Raw genomic sequence first — 13,769 nt, forward strand, 5'->3', positions numbered from 1 at the left:
AACCAGAGTCTGGATTCAGAGAATCACAAAACATTTCTTTGGAATAAAAGGGCTGTGGCAGGACCATTTCTCCTGTCACTTCCTGTGCCAGCTCTGCTGAGTGTCCTCTCACTGACCATCCAAAACGGGGGCCGTGGGACCCCCCCCCTCAGGGCCCAAAGTCGGAGTTCAAGGGTCATGTGAAACTGTCCACCATCCCCGACAGGGAAATGGTAAGATTAGGTGCAAACCAGGCCGACACATCAAGGCTGGGCTCGCTATGCTTAGTGCTCTCCAGGAGGAGCCTGAAAATGGCTGTTGACAATTCCAGCTTTGTCATTGTGCAGGCGGGGAAACTAAGGCCTGGGAAGGGAGAGTGTCTAATTGGGGGGTCTTTACTTGGCCTTGGTTCTCCTGGAGCACCTGCAGAGGCAGCAGATGGGAGGGGGAGGTTCTGGCTCCAGGCAGAAGTAAATATTGACTTGATGTGTTTACACTGTAACCCGAGTCCTCCTGGCTGCCGCCCACACCCGCCCTTGCGTCCCAGCCAAGAAGGCAAAGGAGCAGGCCAGGAGGTGGGCTTGGAGAGACCGCTTCTGGGCCAGGGGCTGTGTCATCTACACACAGGATCATGTGGTCCGAAATCCCAGGATACAGCCAGTCAGGAGTCCTGGGCAGTGCCAGGCAGAGAGTGACTGTCATAGAAGCCAGGGAGATGGGAGGTCTGGACTGTGTGCCTCTCTTGCCTCTGTCTCTTCAAGGTTGGGATTACAGGCTTGCACCGTGAAGCCTGGCTCCACTCATTCATTCTTTCTTCGGGCTGTAGCCTGAAGAATGTCATGGTCTCAAGGAGCCTCTTCCAATCCCAGGCCAGGTGCCCCCATCCCCATCCCCTCCCGCCCCCACGTCTCCATAGCAACAGGAACTGCGCTTGTCATTTCCTGCCCATAGGCTTGCCTACCCGACTGTGGCAGAGACATGTCAATCTCAGTCACACTGACCACATTCCCGGGCTGACTTGGTGGATGCATGAACCGGTGATGAACACAATTACTGCAAGTGGACATGACAGCGCAGACACACCAAAACCACCTAACTGTGGATGGCTCCCCCTCCTTGTAGCCACCTCTGCTCTCCACGCCCCCTACTCCTGACAGGATGGAAGTCTCTGTAAATTGATCTTAGAAACTGGGCTCATTCCTTCCCAGAAGGCAACAGCATCCTTCTTTATCAAACACTGAGGCAATGCAAAGACACATGAGCAGCCGCCACCGCTTGGCTACTTAGCCAAGCACGAGTGTGGGGCCATGAATAACCTAGCGTAACCCAGTCTCGAGGCCAGGCCACCACCCTACTCTCAGAACCCCCTGCCTCCTGCCTTCAAACAATAACACTGTCCCTTGTGTTTTTAATAATTTCTCCATGTTTCCATGTCGGTATCCTCAAAAGCAGAGTACAACTGTCCCGCATGGCAGGAAAAGGAACGCAGAGAGGGAGGACGCCTGCCCTAAGGTCACACAGCAATCTGACGGGAATCAGGATTCATATTTGAGTCCTGGATCTTGTCTTCAGTTCAACCTCTGTTCAACAGCAGCCCCAACTCAGTTGCCCTCCCCACTGTGTGGAATGTAAGACACCACGGGAACTGTGTGGGAGTTGGGGGTTGCCTCCTTCCCTTCAGCCCCTCTGCTTGCTTAGTCCTCCTAGACCTGGCGGGCTCATGCCTTTAACATCCCACTAGCTGTGCCGCTGGACCACCTCCTTCCCATCCCTGCCGCCGGGTGGTTTGAGGACATCTGGAGGTAAGAGATATAAAAAGCCTTTTGGGAGTTCGCATCCCTACAGCTTGCGCTGAGGGCTGGTGAGGGTTGGGGGTGGGGGCTTTCGACAGGAGGCCATTAAGAACAGTGCTGATTCTCTGCCAAGAGGTTAGGGGCCTGGGTGGAGAGCTGGGAGTCCCAAGGAGACCCAGAGCCAACCAAAGGAAGCAGCCTGCGCAGGGCAAAGGAACCCCATTAGAACCTGGGGGTGCTCTGCCGCAGGGGTGGGAAGCTGGATTGAAGACCAGAGTGAAGTAGCCCTGAAACCAAGCCCCTCTTGGGAAGGATGGCAAAAGAAACCAGCTTCAGGGGAACCCAAGGAGGCCTGACGTCAGTCCTCACCCCACCCACTCACAGCGGCGCATCAACACTGTGCGTCAGCAGACTATAGTGGGCTCCCGCCCCCCTCCCCTGGTGGCAGTCAAGGCCTCTGCTCTCTGTACCCACTGTTTCCCATGCCTGCCTTGTCCCCTCAGCTGCTCCCACATACCTGAGCGGTAAACAGCCCTACTCTGGTCCGGTCCTGAGTATTCTGTGTCCTCACACCTCGGGTCCGCTATCACACAGGTTCCCTTAACTGGAACAAGTGTTCCTCTTTGGATCACGTCAGCTTGATCACTCTCCCACCTCTCCAGCCAGAAGGGAACACTTGCTGGCCGTGACACAGCCACCTCCCCGAAGGACGTGACACCTGGCCTGAGGACATTTAGGGATGGGTAGAAGCCACGTCAACACGTGGTTTATGTCACCTTTTCCCCCTTGTAGAAGATCTGGCACAGAGCAAGCATCCTGTAAGCCTCTGTTAAAAAAGAAACAGGACATTCCCTTTCTTTAAGAATCACTGTCATCTTCTCCTGCACATGACAAAGATCAATGGAACTTCCTAATTGGAGCCTAAGGTTGTAAAAGAAAGTAAATGGTATCCCAGACAGTCTCACTTGGGATTATCTCGGCCTGATCCCCACACTGTCCTAGGAGATGGGAACCCTCAGCCATCTCACTGATGAGAGAGCAGGATGGGGTTATAATAACCCGACCAAAACCCCTGTGGGGATGTGAAAGAAAAGGGACGAGAGCCCAAATCTGTTTTGGGACAAAGTCTAAGGTCTTTCTGATGGGCTATGAAGCTTTTCAGGTGTTAGCCGGAGATGGCCCAGTCAGGTAAGAGCAGTTACTCTTGGAGAGGACCCCCCAGGGGTCAGTTTCAAGCACCTACATGTGGCTCATAACTGTTACTCTGGGTCCAGGAGATCCGACACTCTTTTCTGGTCTCCCTAAGCACCAGGCATGCATGAGGTACACTCACATACATGGAAGCCGAGCACTCATACAAATAAAATCAAATTATAAAAGAAATTTCACCAAGGCTGTTAGTTGGTTTGTTTGCGCTCAGGCTGCCCTTGAACTCACGACCTGCCTGCCGTCACCCCCCAAACATTGGGATGAGAGGCAGGCACCACGACACCAGATTTCCTGGTGCTTGCTCAGGAGGAAAAACCTCCTCTTTGTGAGCAGCTCAGGTCGGGGTAGGTACAGAGAGAGGACGTGTGACCTCAGAGTCGGTCCCTCTTTTATTGCTGTCTCACATCCTCGGGTTTTAAATCAAGAGCTGGTCCACAGGTGACGCATTCCCCCGCCATGAAACTGTCCAAGCAACACATTCCCGGGCGATTCTTAATGGGGAGGTAAGTCAGGTCCAAGAGGATGCTCTCTGGGCACCTTGGGGGTCGAATTCAGCCATCAGTCTCTAGAGGGACAAGTGATGTCTCGTGGGAAAGATACCAGTGGGTAAGAGGAGAGACTCAGAGAACAGAGGAAAGCGGTGTCTAAGGGGAACTTACGTTCCTATTAGTGGGGGTTTGGGGAACCCAAGGGCAGGACAGCTGATCCTGGAGCTGTCACTGCAGCCTTTTCCGCTCTCTCCATTCCTCACTGAACCCCTAAGACTTAAAAGTGACATCATAGGAGTAGGCATGTCTCTGGGACCAACCACAGAGAGCCCAGACGAAAATCAGGTCAGACAGGGTGTCTTGGATCCAGTGCACAGGCCAAAGAGGAGGCAATGAGAGGTTCACAGGGAGAGAAGCACACCTGGCGTGTGATGGAGAGACAATAACAGGCTCTGGAGAGGCAACCTGAGGCTTTGGCTCTGCATCAGAGACAACTCGCCTACCCGAAGCTCTCAAAAGTAACCGGGTCTGGATTAGATGGGTATCACTCCTGAGGCTTAAGCCCCAACGAAATCCCCTTCTTCAAGAACCCCTTTACCCTGGTGCTTTTGCCCAAAGGAGAGAGCACTTGGCCCCTCCTTTGAGTATTCATTACTGGGAGATGCTGGAGACACCAGATAACTCGCAGAACCTCAAACTGTCCGCCCTCCTCTCTGAGCCACCCTACCCCCACGCGCCACACAGCAGGATCGGCAGTAGGAGAAAAGTACCCGGTCTCCCAAGATGTACAGAGCGTTCGAACCCCAAACCCACTTGAACTATGCGGGATGGGAGCTCAAGGCCAGCCGAACCCTGACGTCTCTTGAATCGACCCGGCCTGGCTGCCCAAGGTCTCCACGCCAAACCAAGCTCAGAGACTTACGCATACCTTAAACCTATCTCACCAGCTGTCCCCCCAAATCCAAAGCGCCACCCCAAGTCTTCTACGCAAGGCCGGAACTAGCAGTCCAAAACCAAGGTACTCGCGGCCCGGACGCCCCTCGGCTTCACGCCTAAGAACAGCGGGACGCGAGCCGGCCGCAGCTTCAAGGGATGCCCAGCCCCCCGCGAGCCGGCCAGGATGCCATCACCGTGCTACTGCCGGGACCGTCGGGGCTGCATCGACCCGCGGCGGGCTGCGGGCGTACTCACCATCGCTCGCGGGCTCCGAACGGCCCGGCTCTGGCTGCGCCTCCCGCTGTGGCTCAGGCTTCGGCTGCTCGCTGCTGCGCTGCGCTCTCCGCTCGGACGGCGCGGCTAGCTGCCGGGGCGGCGCGCGCGGCTTGGGCGCCCAGGCCAGGGGGCGGGACCCACCGCGAACCAATACCGAGGCGCGGGGGCTGTGGGCCCGGGGAGCAACAGCCAATCAGACGCGTAGACCGAACTCCCCTACCCCCGCGGGCTTCTTAACCCGTGGCCTGCCGGAACGCAGGAGCCCCCGGCTGCCTTGGATGCTGGTGGATCCAGGGGCGAGCGCCCAGTCCTCCAACTCGGCATGCCTAGACTAGACCTCGTCGGGACCCGCTTCTAGGGTCAGATGGAGCTGGCGACAGGCACACCTGTGCCCAGTTGGGGCTCTGAGAGTTTGGGCGACCTTTGTCTCTTGCCTGGCGCCTGCACTGGAGTATGACCCTGATCGCTGCAGCTGCGAGTGTGTGTGTGTGTGTGTGTGTGTGTGTGTGTGTGTGTGTGTGTGTGCAAGGAAGGAGAGAGGAGACAGAAAAGGGGGAAGGGATGGATTCTGCATGCCTGTGTGTTTATGTGGAAAGACAGAGGACTATATTTGGGGATTGTTACTCGTGTGTGTGTATGTGTGTGTGTGTGTGTGTGTGTGTGTGTGTGTGTGTGTGTGTGTACACGTACACGTGCGCGCGCTTGAGAGAGGGGCAAAGCAAAGAGAAATGGAATGAAGGCCCGGTAGGCGAGGGCACTTATACCTCCAGCGGAGAAACTTTCTCCTCATGCCTGCTGCGCAGGTGCAGAGGCGGAAAGAAGAGGAGACTGCGTGTACTGTGTGAGCTGTGCATTTGTGACCTGTTGAGCATGCATGTGGGTGTGGTAGAAAGAGGCTTCGTGCCTCTGTTAGGAAAGAGTAGACGGTGAATCCCGTTCACTCCACGTGTAGGTGCCCATACACAGTTGAGGAACATGGCAGAGATTTACCACAGCTTTGTAGATGACTCGGTTCGTGAGACGGAGAGGTCAGTGTATCCTTTTGGCGGACATGTGTGCTTTGTTTTGTTTGTGTGACTTTTCTCTGTGCCTTTTTTTAAAAAAAGACAGGTCTCAGGGCTGGAGAGATGGCTCAATGGTTAAGTGCATGTACTGCTCTTGCCCAGATAGAGGGTGGGGGAGGGGTGGAGTGGGGGTTTGGTCCCCCAGAAGCAGTATCACAAGGGTCACAACTGCCTGCAGCTCCACTGCAAGGGTCCAACGCCCTATTCTGGCATCTTCAAACACCTGCATTCACACGTGCACATAACATGCACATAATTTTAAAAAACAAACTACTGTGCCAGGGTGGTGCCCATGTTTAATCCCAGCACTCGGGAGGCAGAGGCAGACAGATCTCTGAGTTCATAGAACTCGCCTGGTCTACAGAGCGAGTTCCAGGACAGTCAGGACCACATAGAGAAACCATGTCTTGAAAAACCAACCAACCAAACAAACAAACAAATAAACAAAGATGGGTCTCCCAGTACCTAGCCCAGGCTGGTTTGGGAATTCCAACCCTGCCTCTGCCTCTAGAGTGCTTGAGGTTACAGGCGTGCCCACCATGTCCCACTTACATGACTTTTGTTATTACATTTGTATGGTATCCAGAAAAGAATGTGTAAGAGACGCGATGTCTATGTTGCGAGACAAAGACATCCTGGAGGAATTGAGATGAGTCTCTGAAGGATGGCTGTGGTTGGTGAAGCCAGAAGGGGAGACCTGGGGAATCTCCGCTACCATCCACACGGAGGCAAGGAGGAGGGGAGGGTTGAATTGGCTGGGGATGGCAGAGGTTTGTATTGTCTGGGATCAGCGGTGGATTTGCGAAGAGAAAGAACCAAATACTAGTAAGGAAGAATAGAAAAAGCTGGCTGAAACCCCCTTCCAGGGTTTGTCTGAGCGCCCCTTGACACATCAGGGAATGAAAAGCCAGACCCAGGCTTTGGATGCAAAGCAGGGCTGTCAGCTCCTGGACGGTGCTGTGGGAGCTTGGAGGGGTGGACACAGCGCTCCATAGCCCCTTCCACCTGGCGTCACCCTGAGTTGTTTGCTGTGGAGGTACAGGTGCAGGGAGGAGGTCACAGGGCATGCACGGTGACAGCAGCAGGTAGGATGCATGGGCTTGAGTGCAGGCTGTGCTGGGCTGCATGTGTGCAGGCTTCAGTGGGGACAGGCCTAAGGTGTCAAAGCCCTTCTGCGGGACATATGCATACAAACCATCAGCCCCTGACCTATTTTTTCTCATTTCTTATAACCCAGGCTAGCCTCAAACTCCTTGTATAGCATGTAGTGGGAGCATCCTGGGACTCCCTATCCTGTCGCCTCCACCTCCCATGTCTAGAGATGCAGGCGCTCTCCACCGTGCCCTGCATATGTGGTGTTGACTTCATGCATGCTAGGCAAGCATTCAACCAACTATGCTATAGCCCCAGCCTGGATTAAACTTTTTGGCGCCTCCTCAAGTGACCTCCAGGAGAGTCAGTGTGCCAGCTGGAGAGATATCTTAAATCCAGGGAGACAGGAAAACCTTCCCAGTTACCCCAGCTCTGCCCTTGTCAGTACATGGCTTTGGACAGTTCTCCCTCTTCTCTAAGCCTCAATCTTCTCCTCTATAAAATGGGCTTTGCCATTCCTGCCTGCTTCATTCTGCTCATGCCAAAGCTCTGGGAATTCACGTGCAATGTGGCTACTTTGCAGACTGCTACAACCCTGAAGCCATCTTGCTCTGCTTACAAAAAAGTTTAGACATCGTTTGTAGTGGATACAGCCTCTCATCTCAGCACATGGGGACAGAGGCAGAGGCAGGCCAGGCAGATCTCTGTGAGTTTGAGGTCAGCCGGGTCTACATAGTGAATCCCAGGCCAGCCAGTACAACAAAGTGGTACCCTAAAAAAAAAAATCAGAAAGAAGCAAAATGAGACTGTTGACAGTCCGGCTTATATCCGCCTTAAAGAGGGAATGATTGACAGGTGGCACCGAAGCTTCTGGTCTGCCCTGTGATGTCAGGGCTTGGGGACACAAGTGAGTGTGCTCAGTTAATAACAGTTCCCGTGGTATCTGTGTGCCCTTTGTTCTCCCTTACAGTCTAACAATAAATTACGAGGAGGGTGTGGTGGCACAGGCCTGCGAGCCCAGCACACAGGAGGCAGAGGCATGAAGGGCAGGCATGCAAAGCAGCTTAAGTTATGTCACCCTAGGCCAGCCTGAGCTACATGAGAACCTTTTGTTTTGTGCTTTTGGTTGTTTGAGACAGGATTTCTCTGTGGAGCTCTAGCTGTCCTGGAACTCACTCTGTTGACCAGGCTGATCTCAGACTCACAGAGATCTGCCTGCCCAGGAGACCGTATTTTAAAACAAAACAAAGAGAAAAGGTCAAGTCTCATGAGCACATGTTGCTCACACACACCGTAGACTTCCTGGAATGTGCTATCACTGGGTCAGCAATAGTAGGTGTGGTCCCACCTCTGTGAAGATGGTGGAGGGCGTGTGCACTGACGACAGCCCAGTGGGTAAAGGTGCTTTCCACCAAGCCTAAGGACCTCAGTTTATCCCTGGGAACTCACGTGGTGGAAGGAAAAAACATCCACAAACCATCCTCTGACCTCCGTGTGCACTGTGACACTCATACACCCCACCCCGGCCCCGCCAGCAGTAAACACAGAAGTACATAAAAAAAGCAAAGAAGACAGCCTATGCCTTCCGTGTCAAAGGCGCATGTGGATGGACAGGACGTGCAGCCTGACAAAGCTCCTGGCTGGCCCAGCACCAAAACTGGGAGCAGAGTGGAGACGTCCTGATGCCATGACCAAGGCCTGTCTGTGCATGCCACCCTGTTGCTCTGGGAAAGGCCACTCTGGGCCTTATGGAACTCAATTGGGGGGGCGGGGCGGAAGGGGGAGTGGCTCCTCTGGCACCTCTAACCTTTACCCAGGGATCTAGAGGTCATCTCTAGATCCTGAGAACACAGGAATGCCTAGCATTTGCCGTGTGCTAGACACATACCAGGTAGCTGGTGTTTGTGGTATTGGCTTGACTCAGCCTGTTTCCATGTCTCCAGTGAGAGAATTTAGAAGAATTTCGAGAGCAGCCAGTGCTATTAGCTCAGCAGGGGACCCAGGTTCTACTCCCTGTACTCTCTTGATGGCGCTACTGTAACTCCTGTCTGTAACTCCCGTTCAAGAGGTTCTGGCGCCCTCTCCTGGCCTGCACGTGGTATGCAGCCATGCACCTATAAACATAAAGTAATAAAATTAAATTTAGAGAAAAATAAATTCAAGACCATCTCCTGCTTCAAATTCGAGACCAGCCTGGACTATACAAAATCCTAATGAGAGAGAGAGAGAGAGAGAGAGAGAGAGAGAGAGAGAGAGAGAGAGCAGTGTGATATCCAGCAGTAGGATATCAGAGTTAGCCATGACTGTGAGAGGAAGGCCACAATAGCTGGCCCACTCCCTTCTTTCCCAAGGAAGGAAACTAGGCAGCTATCCTGGGCTTTACCCAGTGGGCAGGGTGGAGGGACGGGAGAGAGATGAGCTGCCGAGAAAGGGTGGAGGGAGGCTACAGAGAGAAACCAAGAGCAAAGGACTGAGGCTGGGGGGCTGCACCCTGACCAGAGGGGCTGCTGGGTGAGGCGTTGAGCGAGTGTGGGACAGGTGGGAGGGAGGGAGGAAGGAGACAGAGAAAGTGTCAGGAGTCCAGAGCCCAGAACTAGGGAGGTGGAGGGAAGAGGGGTCACAATTTTGAGGCCAACCTGGCCTATAGAAACAGGGACCAAAGAGAGAGCAAGGCTGGTGGGGCAAGCAGGGAGGGAATTTTGGAAACTTATTGGGGTGATAAGTGATTTGATTTTCTAGACCCAAAAAGCTGAATAAATACATATATTGTTTTTTAGGTGGCTGAGTTAAAGGTAAAGACACTTGCTGTAAAACCTGACTTCTTGAGCTGGATCCTTAGAGTCCATAGATTGTAAGGAGAGAACTGACTTCCACCCATTGTCCTCTGACCACCACACACTCATGTGGCATGCTTGCACACACATGTACACAGACACACACCATGCACACAGACATACACCATGCACACACACACACACCCTGCATGCACACACCATGAACACACACACCATGCACACACACACACACACCCTGCACGCACACACCATGCACACAGACACACACCATGCACACACACACCCTGCACACACACACCATGCATGCACACACCATGCACGCACACACCATTCACACACACCATTCACACACACACCATGCACACACATACCATGCACACACCATACACATACCCACACACACCATGCACACTCATACCATGCACACACCATGCACATGCCCACACACACCATGCACACACATAAAATAATACTAAATAAATAAATAAAAATTTAATTTCATTCTTTTCAGCAGAGGAATTGACTGAGAACGAACCCCAGGCGCTCATGCATGCTATATAAGTACCATTGAGCTCCAGCTCTCTTTTACTTTGGATTCTGAGCCAGGGTCTCACTAAGTTGCTACAACCATGTCTTTAAATTCCTGTGTATTTATTTTAGTGCTGGGTATTGAATGTGGGACTTTGAACATGCTAGGCGAGCATTGTATTATGGAGCTACACCCCCAGCCTACTGGAAAGGTTTCAATTTCTCTTTTGTTTGTTTTGTTTTGGACAGGTCCCTCTAATTTCAGTTGTCCTGGAACTTGACACACACCTGCTTCTGTCTCCAAGTGCTAGGATTACAAGGGTGCCATTGTGCCCTGCTCGATCTTCTTTTCATTTTTAATTGTTTTTATTTTATTATTTTGGAGGCGGTGGATTGAGACGGGGCTTACTCTGTAACCCAGGCTGGCACAGAACTCGTGATGTAGATCAGGCTAGCCTTGAACTCACTGCAATCCTCCTAGTCATGTCTCCCAAAGGTGTACGCCCCCAGGCCCAGCTTGAACTTCACTATGTGTGTGCGTTTGAGATAGGGTCATGATTCCAAGATTCTATTGCTGTGAAGAGACACCATGGCCACAGCAACTCCTAGAAAGGAAAACATTTCCCTGAGGTGGTGACATAATTTCAAAGGTTTAGTCCGTTATCATCATGGCCGGGAGCATGGCAGTGTTCAGGCAGATATGGTCCTGGCTTCATCTTGATCAAATGCAACAGGAAGTGGACTGAGCACTGGCTTGGGCATATATGAGACCTCAAAGCCCACTACCCCCCAACAAGGCTACACTTCCTATTAGTTTATGGGAGACAATTACATTCAATCCATCCTAACCGTACACTTCTGATCTTCCTGCCTCCATTGCCCATCTGCCTCCAAGGCACTGAGTTTGTTCAGTGTTTGGGTTCAACCTAGGACTTTGTATACACTAAGCAAGCACTCTACAATATCACTACATAGCACGTTCAAAGCCATCCTGAGCTACATGAGCGCTCTCTCTTTCTCTTTTTTAATTCACAGTGTGAATGAGCAGGTTGAGAGCTAGACAGAGGCAGATTGTTGGGATATAAAAAAAAGCATGGAACAGGGTGGGGGTAGGCAGGGTGACTAGAAGGGCGGGTACAGTAAAGTTAGCTTAGCCTTTTGGAGAAGGGCCAATTGGTGCTGAAGGTATCTGTTGGGGAGGTGGGATGGGAGGAAAAAAAACCTGAAAAAAGGTGAGAAAGAGAACTGGCTACATCGGGAGAGCCTTGAAGAGCCCCCCAGGTAGTGGGTCACACCTGTGTAAAGCCCTTAGTACGAGAGGAAGTCCAAGGCCTCTGAAGATGGGCAAGCAGCTGAGCTGCAGGGAGGGCTGGAGAAGTTCACCCTGGGCTGTCTGGGGATCTGCTGTGGTTAGAGCTTTCCCCGGAAACTAGCCTCAGAGGCAAAGCAAAACCTGGCAGTCCCAGGGCTGGGCAGGAGCTCCACAGGGAGGACACGGGCTGCTGCAGTTGTGGCTGCAGTCTTTGGGCTGAGGTGAAGGCTGGAGAGAGGCACCGAGCCGGGCACCGTTGAAATAGAACCAGGTTGTTCTGCCTGCTGAGCCCAGGGCATGGGAAGGTCAGAGCCACCCTGCTAAAGCTGTTCCCTCTGCCTTGAACACCCTTTTTTTCAGCTGTTGGCAGCTTGAGTCCAGACCATCACAGCCTCCATGAGCCTTTCCTGACCACTTTGATCTGACAGGGGGCAGGTGGGGTCTTCCCCATCTCAGCTCACACTGTGGCTGCTCATATATACACCTCTACGCTACTCTGCCCAGTCGGTTTCCTCTGGTGGTCTCCTCAGCCTGACCCCAATTCTGCAGCCAGCACACAGTGCTCCATAAACGTCAATCAAACTTCTCTCTTCAATGACTATTACTTTAGGCCCCATAGGACTCCCATTTAACAGAAGAAAATCCCGGTGGGGTCAGAGGAGTGAAGTGGTTTGCCCCGCATCATACAGTCTGTCTGTGGCAGTGTGGGATTTGAACCTGCTTCTCGTTTATGACCCTTCCGCTCCACTAAGATGTACGCGTCATCTTCCAGCCTGTCCCCACGGAGGGGACAATGTAGATCTCCACTGCACCTGCGTATGGTGTGGCCCATGGGTACGGAGAAAGCTATGTAAAATCTGTAAGGGCTCAGACTCCTTGGATGTGAAATGAAAGGTTGGGTTTGTGATCCTGCTGGTCCCTTTGCACCATCTGGGAAGTTGTGGGAAGTGCTTGATGGCCGATCCTTCCTGGTCAATTGACTCCTCATCCCTAGGGGAGCGGTCTCCAAGTATATAAAACCTCAGGGGCTTTGTATTCGTGGATGGAGAACTGACAGCTAGCGCTAAGTAGGAAGCCACTCTTCCCTTCAGGATGCAGAAAGTAGGACCTGGAGCTGTGTAGGAGTGGATTCTGGTCCCCACCTACCCCTTCCTTTCCCAAGCCTGGAATGAATAGCCTCACTCAGCACTGCGGAGGTCACACAGCTGGGAAATGGCCCTGGGCTTTCATCCAGTTCTGTTGCTAAGAGCTACAGGTCCTTGAGAGAAGGTCCTGGGCAGGTACAGGAGGAGAGTGGGCAGGCTGATCCCCTCCCAGCCTGCAGGTCTCCTAACATCCCTGTTGGCTGCTGTCCCTGCGATCCGTCAGGGGTGCTGAGATTCCCACGGCGCTTTAACTGTATGACTCACACTGTTTGGGCCGCTGCTGTCTGTGGAGACAGCATGAAGTCATTGTGCCTCGGCCACCTCCTAGCCCAACACGTGCCCAGGCACCTCCACTACCCACTGAGGTCCAGGCTCCCGTTGCGGCAGGCCAGAAAAGACATGTAATCACTGAGTATGACATCATGGGTTGGGTTGGGGTGGAGCAAAACCCAACCCTGTGGGAGACTGATGGAGACTGATGCTGTGAATGTTGATGCCAGCCACAGGCAGACCCCATGCCCAACACCTGCCCCAAAGTACAGTATTCCTCTCTGTATCACATTCCCCTTTAAATGAAGACATTTATAAACAATATTTGGGAATTTGGGCGTTGTTCTCTAGACTACTTCCTGCTGATTACTAGGCAAAGTATTTTTAGGGTTCATGGAGACTTTTTGGGGGGTCTTGTTCCATCAAAATACTTTAGCCTGGAAGGAATCCATAGGTTCCCATACTCTGTGGAAACAAAAGCAGACTCTCTTTTCCAAAGTAACATATCCTTAGACTCAAATTTTGAAGCCAAGATACCTTTATGTTGGTTTAACTTAGTAGTCCCCAGAATCAAATGTCTGTCTGGAGTCAAAAAATTCAAAGAAAACACAATACTATACATAATCCAGACTCTGGGTTTATTCCATCTTTAGAGGGCTTATTTTTCTTTACTCCTTTAATCTATGACTGTCTGTGCTCTTTTATATTACTTTTACTGTTTCTTTAAAGACTTAAAGACTTTGTTTTAATTTTTAAAGCTATTCACTTCTTTTTATAACTGTCTATACTCTTTTTCTTCTGTCTCCATTTATCCTATGTACATTTATCCAACACGGTGACCCATTTAGAGGACTTTTAAATCTGAATCTGTTTTTTTTTTTT

General features: G+C 52.1%; 1 protein-coding gene across 1 annotated transcript in view; it reads right to left on the reverse strand.

The window, feature by feature from the left end:
* Positions 1–4,771, reverse strand: part of Ece1 (endothelin converting enzyme 1) — a 97,676-nt gene extending 92,905 nt beyond the window's left edge. Inside the window, exon 1 of the mRNA XM_005352985.3 lies at positions 4,661–4,771. Within this exon, the coding sequence (XP_005353042.1) occupies positions 4,661–4,663 (3 nt within the window). The 5' untranslated portion in view covers positions 4,664–4,771. The remainder of the gene's footprint in view (positions 1–4,660) is intronic.
* Positions 4,772–13,769: the final 8,998 nt, after the last annotated feature.

This window comes from Microtus ochrogaster, chromosome 10, assembly GCF_000317375.1.
Source record: "Microtus ochrogaster isolate Prairie Vole_2 chromosome 10, MicOch1.0, whole genome shotgun sequence".
Lineage (NCBI taxonomy): Eukaryota > Metazoa > Chordata > Mammalia > Rodentia > Cricetidae > Microtus > Microtus ochrogaster.